The 7,845-nt window shown below is 46.1% G+C and overlaps 1 protein-coding gene across 1 annotated transcript in view; it reads right to left on the bottom strand.

Moving 5' to 3' along the window:
• Positions 1-2,043: 2,043 nt before the first annotated feature.
• LOC134032879 (ras-GEF domain-containing family member 1C-like) overlaps positions 2,044-7,845 on the bottom strand; it is a 7,669-nt gene continuing 1,867 nt past the window's right edge. The window contains 9 exon segments of the mRNA XM_062476935.1: positions 2,044-3,885; positions 4,081-4,153; positions 4,555-4,678; positions 5,137-5,232; positions 5,665-5,760; positions 5,843-5,922; positions 6,203-6,305; positions 6,574-6,672; positions 6,778-6,852. Coding sequence (XP_062332919.1) covers positions 3,861-3,885; positions 4,081-4,153; positions 4,555-4,678; positions 5,137-5,232; positions 5,665-5,760; positions 5,843-5,922; positions 6,203-6,305; positions 6,574-6,672; positions 6,778-6,852 — 771 coding nt within the window. The 3' untranslated portion in view covers positions 2,044-3,860.

The following is a 7,845-nucleotide window of genomic DNA, read 5'->3' as shown; positions in this document are numbered from 1 at the left end:
TGATGCTTGGTACATTAACAGCCCCCAAACATCCTCCATGGTGCCTTTGGGGCCAGGGATAAACATCTGTAAGACCATGTAGAAGCTAGGTGGTTGTGTTTCTCACAGACAACTCTTAAACCTGACAACTATTGTTTGGCAGCTCAAATGTGTACACTTGACAGTCCTCCATAAACTTTACTACTGTTTACGTCAACAATGAAGAAGTGGGTTGAGCAGGGCCTAAAAGACACGGAAGTATCGGTGTCTACTGGACTTCTTCCTGCAGCAGTAACTGTATATCAACAGTTGTCTGTCCGCGGGCACTTCTCTGCATTTGGAAAGGACAGGAAAGGGGGCCGTCCAGAGTGGGTGGGGTATAATGCGGCCATTGGACCAGTGCTATATTTACCCTCTTTTCGTTGTGTATTGACGACGATGTCTTCTAGATTCGTTCTCCCTCTCGCTGCTGTGCGAGTCTCTTCTTCGGCGCTTATGGCTCTGCATTCTCTCCTCCCACGCATCGAGCAAAGAGTCCGGTGAACGCATTCGCTTCGACTGCCGCATCTGTGTCATAAAAAAAGGCTGTTGACATTACCTTGCTAGCTTAGCTAACTTTTTCAAATGATGCTAGCCAAATGGATTACTGTAGATATGCTAACAAACTAGCTAGCTCTAGCTAAATACCGCAATCGCCAACCTGTATAAATTAAGTTTGGATAACGTTGGCTGGATCCTATTACTAAATAGACAACTTGGCAATAGTGCATAAACTCGAGTTCGTTCTCAAGTTAGCCAAGCTATTAACTAACTAGGGTAACTATAGCTATCTATCAGGCTAACGTTTACCAGCCAATACGGTCGGATTGTGACGCGTGGCTTTGTTCTATGGATTGCTAACATTAAGCTAACGTTCGAGCTAGTTACAGTAGCTAGTTTATTAGATTTTACATTTACGATGCCTTTGTAAAATATACCAGTCGACTTTCCTCACCTTGTCTAGATTACGATATGTCGAAAATGAAAATTCGGATATGAAATGTAGAATATCTGAAACTAAATAATCGAACAAAACTATTCTGCTCACACGAGCTCTACCTTGAATTCTCTAGAATTTTCCGTTACGTAAATAAACACTACGTCACGCTTTGGGTAGTTTCCGGTTGTATCCTCAACATATTTCAAAATAAAGGTTAGGAAACGCTTTCTCCTCTTTTCTACTTCGAAGTAAACTTCCTTCAACTGGTGCAAGGTTTATCTGGACAGTTTTCTCTGAAAATACGTTTTCCATTCCCATATAAGTGGCAGGAGAATGTTCTGGCTCCTTCATTTAAAATAATTATTTTATTGATATTTATTGATATTATGATTATTTTGCAGAAAAATGCTGAAGGTTCGTAGTAAACACAATTTTCCAGCAAAACTTTTTTTGTGCTATATTTGCAAAATAGTGTTTTAGAGAGAGTATTTATTTTTTATTTTTTTTCGGTCGTTTTTTTTTCTTTTGCATAAACAAAATAAGACGATGGTACAGCTCAGGCCATGCTCGAATTCTGAAGGCGAATTTGCTAAACCGGAAATGCTCTTGAGGACTATCGAGGCCAGTAATGGTGGATTCCACGGTAATCTGCCTCTCCCAAGAAAGACAACGCCCAGTTGAAGTGGGGAATGTAGATTTACATGAATAATAGGGCTAAGAATTGGAATTCCTACAGCCATTTAATTTAAGTCTAAGAAATAATCCAAAGAATTGTTGGGTTCTATTAAAAGACATTTATTGATTTCAGTATTGATTTCAACTTTGCAAACTATGGTACCAGAAACATCATGGCGTGGTAAACAAACCTTTTCAGATGACTAGCTGCTCCAGAGTGTGCTCTCTCTCTCTCTCTCTCTCTCTCTCTCTCTCTCTCTCTCTCTCTCTCTCTCTCTCTCTCTCTCTCTCTCATCTCTCTCTCTCTCTCTCTCTCTCTCTCTCTCTCTCTCTCTCTCTCTCTCTCTCTCTCTCTCTCTCTCTCTCCTCTCTCTCTCTCTCTCTCTCTCTCTCTCTCTCTCTCTCTCTCTCTCTCTCTCTCTCTCTCTCTCTCTCTCTCTCTCTCTCTCTCTCACACACACACACACACACACACATACACAAACCCAAAAGCTCACATGCAGGTACACAGTTCTCTGAAAGCAGCAGTTGTAAATGCCCTCGAATCCTTGTCTACCAGCTTTCTCCTGGGAACACCAGGGGACTTGTCAACAAACAGAAGAACGGAGAGACAAGAACACACCTAGCTTCTTCTAAACTTAATGAAAGGTGCCCTTTTTAACGTATAATAACATCAATCATATCAAATGGAATCAAACCGTTTACACCCCCCATACCCTCCCAGAACGACCCCCCTCCCCCAACCCAACACTTAACCCCTGGCTCACAAGAAAAATGCAAAAATAAACTAGTTCAATGATAATCCCACGAAACATCAATGGCATAAACAACCACACATTATAAATTAGAGGAACCTGGATAGTCTGTAAATAATCAGTGATTCTATCTGGCACCAATCTCCCTACCCATCTAAAACAGACCAAACCCCACACCATAGTGTCTTACTGAGAGGGGAGCTGACAGTCAAACAGGGATTCTCTTGACCGTTCATGAAGACATAAGCTTCCATCCGTACACACAGCTGTTTCAGGGGTCTTTGAACACATCCAGTCCTTTTAAACACAGCCTGTCTGTCTCATTCCATCCAGAATCCTTCAGTTTCAATACAGGAGAAAAAGCCAGTAAAACAAAGCTACATATGTCATCAGAGACATATCCATTATCTATAAATATATAACAACTGAATGTCAGTCAGAGAAACACTTCCTGTTCGAGCAGGAAGATGTGGTTAATAAAGTCCTTTATACACAATCTACACTGGTCTGGCTTTTGATTGTTTTGCACTTGGATCTTTTCATGTTATCATGTTTTCATGTTTTCATGTTATCATGTTTTCGTGGCACAAGTCGTTTTTTTTTAGACAGAGGTAAACACTGAACAACCTCAGCCCAGATCCCCAAGGACAGGAGAGATAGAAGACACCAATAATCTGATGAGGTCTGAAGGTATGAAGAATACAGAGGTGTATACACTCTCACACTCACACTCACACTCACACTCACACACTCACACACATATATATACACACACATATACACAGGCATTTTCTTGAGGGGGTTACATACAGTAAGGGGTCAAAATCTCCAAGGATTGATCAGATGCTCTTCCCCGCCTCCCAGTTCAGCAGCCAATGTCTTAAGAGGACTGAATGTAGTTTAACAGCTGATTGGGCTAGCCAGCGCCCTTCACAAAACAGTAACTTTTATACAATTATTACAGTACGAGAGATGAGAGAAATAGGCTGATTAATGACAATAATATCAATATTAAATTAACGTTTAAAAGTAGTTCTCCCTGTAACTGTACACTTTACAGTAGTAAACATGACCCCCCACAGAGAGTTAACATCAAGTCAAGAATAGATACACATCAATTCCTCACGCACACTCACATAGGTGCGCACACACATACACACAACACACAAAGTACCCAGTCTAAAGTACACTAGCCAAATACATAACAAAGGCATTTTGCTCCAGTGTCCATATAGCTTGAAGTTTCTTCTTATTAGAATTTCTTGTTCGTATGCATGATTCTTTATTTTGTTCTGTTTGTTTCGTGTCGTGTTGATGACTCCTGTTCATCAACGTTGTAGTTGTTTGTTTTGTGGCCGTCTTCACATGAAGAAAAAACCCTAAGTACCAGCTTGGTTGGTTCCTTCACAGTTAGTGTTATTGCAATGAGAACACTGCCCCTGCTGGCAGGAGGGTGAACTAGCCTGGGCCACTCATGTCTTCCCCAGGATATTAGACCTGGATAAATAGAGGCAGAGGCGGAGACAGAGAGAGAGAGACAGACAGAGGGAGATATATACATAGAGAGAAAGAGACAAAGGGAGAGAGAGAGAGAATTTGAATAAACCTGCTGAAACAAAGAGGCCTGTCAGCTGTGTGGGTCATGTCAGGGGTTTGTGTGGGTCCTGTCAGGGGTTTGTGTGTGTGTCCCACCTGAGTGATTTCCACCTTTCCTTCTCCACCTGGTTCTCTGGGCTCTCACTCTCGTAGGACGCCAGGTAGAGGCCTGGAGGAGGGAGAACCACACACATGAACCAGACACCAGACATCCACTCTGTCTGATCTAAGTGCTGTCTCTGTCCTAGGTTCTGATGTGTCTGACCCAGGTTCTGTCTCTGTCCTAGGTTCTGATGTGTCTGTACCAGGTTCTGATGTGTCTGTGCCAGGTTCTGTCTCTGTCCTAGGTTCTGATGTGTCTGTGCCAGGTTCTGTCTGTCCTAGGTTCTGATGTGTCTGTACCAGGTTCTGATGTGTCTGTACCAGGTTCTGTCTCTGTCCTAGGTTCTGATGTGTCTGTGCCAAGTTATGTCTCTGTCCTAAGTTCTGATGTGTTTGTACCAGGTTCTGTCTCTGTCCTAGGTTCTGATGTGTCTGTGCCAGGTTCTGTCTCTGGAATAGCAGGCTCACCGTCCTCGGTGAAGATGGGTGCTGTGTGGAGATAATGCAGGATGACCCTGTCCTGCTCGAACGGACACTCGGCCTGCTTCCACGTCATGAACTCCCCCACCTGCCTCGCCAGCTCCACGAATTTCTGATCCACACAAACACAAGCGAGGAGGGAGAGTTGATGTTGGAGTGAGGGCTAAAGAGAGGGAGGGAGGGGGGAGGAACTAAAGGAGGGGGTGGAGGGAGGAGGAAGGAGAGGGGGACTGAGGGAGGGGGGAGGAACTGAAGGAGGGGGTGGAGGGAGGAGGAGGGGAGAGGGGGACTGAGGGAGGGAGGAGGGGGGAGGAACTGAAGGAGGGGGTGGAGGGAGGAGGAGGGGAGAGGGGGACTGAGGGAGGGGGGAGGAACTGGAGGAGGGGGTGGAGGGAGGAGGAGGGGAGAGGGGGTCTGAGGGAGGAGGGGGGAGGAACTGAAGGAGGGGGTGGAGGGAGGAGGAAGGGAGAGGGGGACTGAGGGAGCGGGTGGAGGGAGGAGGAACGGAGAGGGGGACTCAGGGGGGGAGAGGGGGACTGAGGGAGGGTCCGGTACCTGCTGTGGCCTCACCTCAAAGTTGACATGTCCGTTGGGCAGGCGGTTGGCACATCCTTCGTTTAGGAAGTAGATATCTTTAATAAGCATACTGAAGAAAGGGATCACGATCTGAGATGGGGTGTGGGGGCGAGAGTCCCAGTGAAAGAGAGAGAGACGGAAAGGAGAGAGAGACACAACCCAGTTTGAAAGGTAGTCGTTCAATTTTGGAATGCACATCATTTACATTTAGTCATTTAGCAGACGCTCTTATCCAGAGCGACTTACAGTAAGTACAGGGACATTCCCCCGAGGCAAGTAGGGTGAAGTGCCTTGCCCAAGGACACAACGTCAGTTGGCATGACCGGGAATCGAACTGGCAACCTTCGGATTACTAGCCCGATTCCCTCACCGCTCAGCCACCTGACTCCCTTATCAAGTACAACAAGTTCTGTGTTCCTTCGACCGGCAGAGAGATGTTCCGTAGAAGTTGTGCTGATGGGTCCTTAGGTTAGTGGTGTTCCGGAGGGGTGGAACACTTGTGGTTGTGATGTTCTCGCCTACCTTCTCCCTGTTGCTGCTGGCAGTCTGTGAGCGGTGGACAGCCCCCCTCAGAGCAGTCCTGTAGTTGTAGAAGTTCCCAGTAGGATCCATCTGGTGCTGAAAGTCCACAAGAGAACATCATCATCATCATCATCAACATCAACATCATCGTTCACTGAGCCAGGTCTGTGATGTTCACCTCCAGGATGAAGAACTTGGCCGTCTTGGCTTTGCTCCAGGTCTTCTTTAGACGAGATACTGGACTCATGTTCATGCCAGCTGATGAAGAGATGGAGAGAAAGAGGGAAAGAGAGGGAGAGAGAGGAAGGGAGAGGGTGCAAAAGAGGGAGAGGGAGGAAGGGAGAGGGAGAGAGAGGGAGAGAGAGGGAGAGTCTTTTATTTGCCATCCTCAAGAATACTAACCCTATAAACAAGCCATGGCAGAGACAGGCTATAATCCATTATTGTATCATAGATTCCTACATCCTGTCCACATGGATATTTACAGGTAGCTACTGAACAGGCTGGGTCTGGGAGCTTCCCAGTCCGACACACTCACAGATGATGGCCATGAGGGAGTTGAAGTTGCCGATATTGAAGCACTCTCTGGCCACGTCGATAAAGAACTCAATCACCAGGGCTCTCTGCTTCTTCTTACCAGGCTGCACACACACACACACACACACACACACACACACACACACACACACAAGAAGATACTGATGTACTGGTATGTAATCACAACAACCAGTTATGTGGGAAGGTGAATGTCATCATGTGTGAGAGTGTGTTATGGCAGTATGAGACCACCAGGGGGAGTAGGGGGACAGGAGTAATCTCTCATGACATGAGCCCAGTGGTGGTCCGGCTGGTTCATAAGGACCTCCAAGAGTCTCATATGTGTCTTTTGTCCAGTCCAGTTGTAGTTACCATGCAGATCTCCGTAGCGACCAGATAACACAGTCTGTTGAACCATCTGACGTAGGCCTCAAGGTTGGTGGTCTTCTTTTTCTGGTCACTGAAACATGGCTGCACACACACACACACACACGTTATGGGCCTGGATGACCTCAGTGACTTCAGTGTGACCCTAGAATTACAGGCATAGCACACACACACATAAACACCCCATACCTGTGTGCTGTCCAGTGGGTCCTTCTGTACGAAGGCTTGGACAAACTCCTCTGGACATATATGACTCAGATGCTCCTGAAACACACACCCACACACGCATGCACCCACACACGCACACCCATCCACACACACACAAACAAATTAGTGTGTACAAGCAGAGAACAGTCACAGGAATGCTAACTAGCGTATTTTGGGTTTCTAAATTTGTCCCAGCATGCCTACTATGAAGCAGAGAAAGTGTGTGTGGCTGTGTGTGTGTGTGTGTGTGTGTGCCGGAGTGTAAAGCTGTCAGGTCACATATATCTACTGTGGTTTTCTATCCTTTGTTAAAAGCCTCAGGCAAAACTCTGACTCCTGGGATGATGTCACTATTAAGACTAGTGAACATGTGCACACACACTCAGAGATACACGTGCACACATTAACACATGCATGAACACACATACATAAAGCCTGATGTGAATGTGCATCTATCTGAGGTCCTTTGTGTGTGTACATGTCAGCTCTGCAGCTAGCTAACAGAGGACTGGCTCTTACAGGAGAGGCCGACTGGTTATCAGGCTGGATATCTGACTGGTTATCAGGCTGGATATCTGACTGGTTATCAGGCTGGATATCTGGCTGGTTATCAGGCTGGATATCTGACTGGTTATCAGGCTGGATATCTGGCTGGTTATCAGGCTGGATATCTGACTGGTTATCAGGCTGGATATCTGGCTGGTTATCAGGCTGGATATCTGACTGGTTATCAGGCTGGATATCTGACTGGTTATCAGGCTGGATATCTGGCTGGTTATCAGGCTGGATATCTGACTGGTTATCAGGCTGGATATCTGACTGGTTATCAGGCTGGATATCTGACTGGTTATCAGGCTGGATATCTGGCTGGTTATCAGGCTGGCTATCTGACTGGTTATCAGGCTGGATATCTGACTGGTTATCAGGCTGGATATCTGGCTGGCAGTTTAGTTAATGAAAGTGTTGTTTCTCACACACCAGTCCTCTTGCCCTCTAGATCTCTCCCCATCCTCCACTCATCACTCCAGATAACCCAGATCTGTCTGCATG

Source organism: Osmerus eperlanus, chromosome 13 (assembly GCF_963692335.1).
Source record: "Osmerus eperlanus chromosome 13, fOsmEpe2.1, whole genome shotgun sequence".
NCBI lineage: Eukaryota > Metazoa > Chordata > Actinopteri > Osmeriformes > Osmeridae > Osmerus > Osmerus eperlanus.
This window is presented reverse-complemented; position numbering and strand designations above follow the sequence as displayed.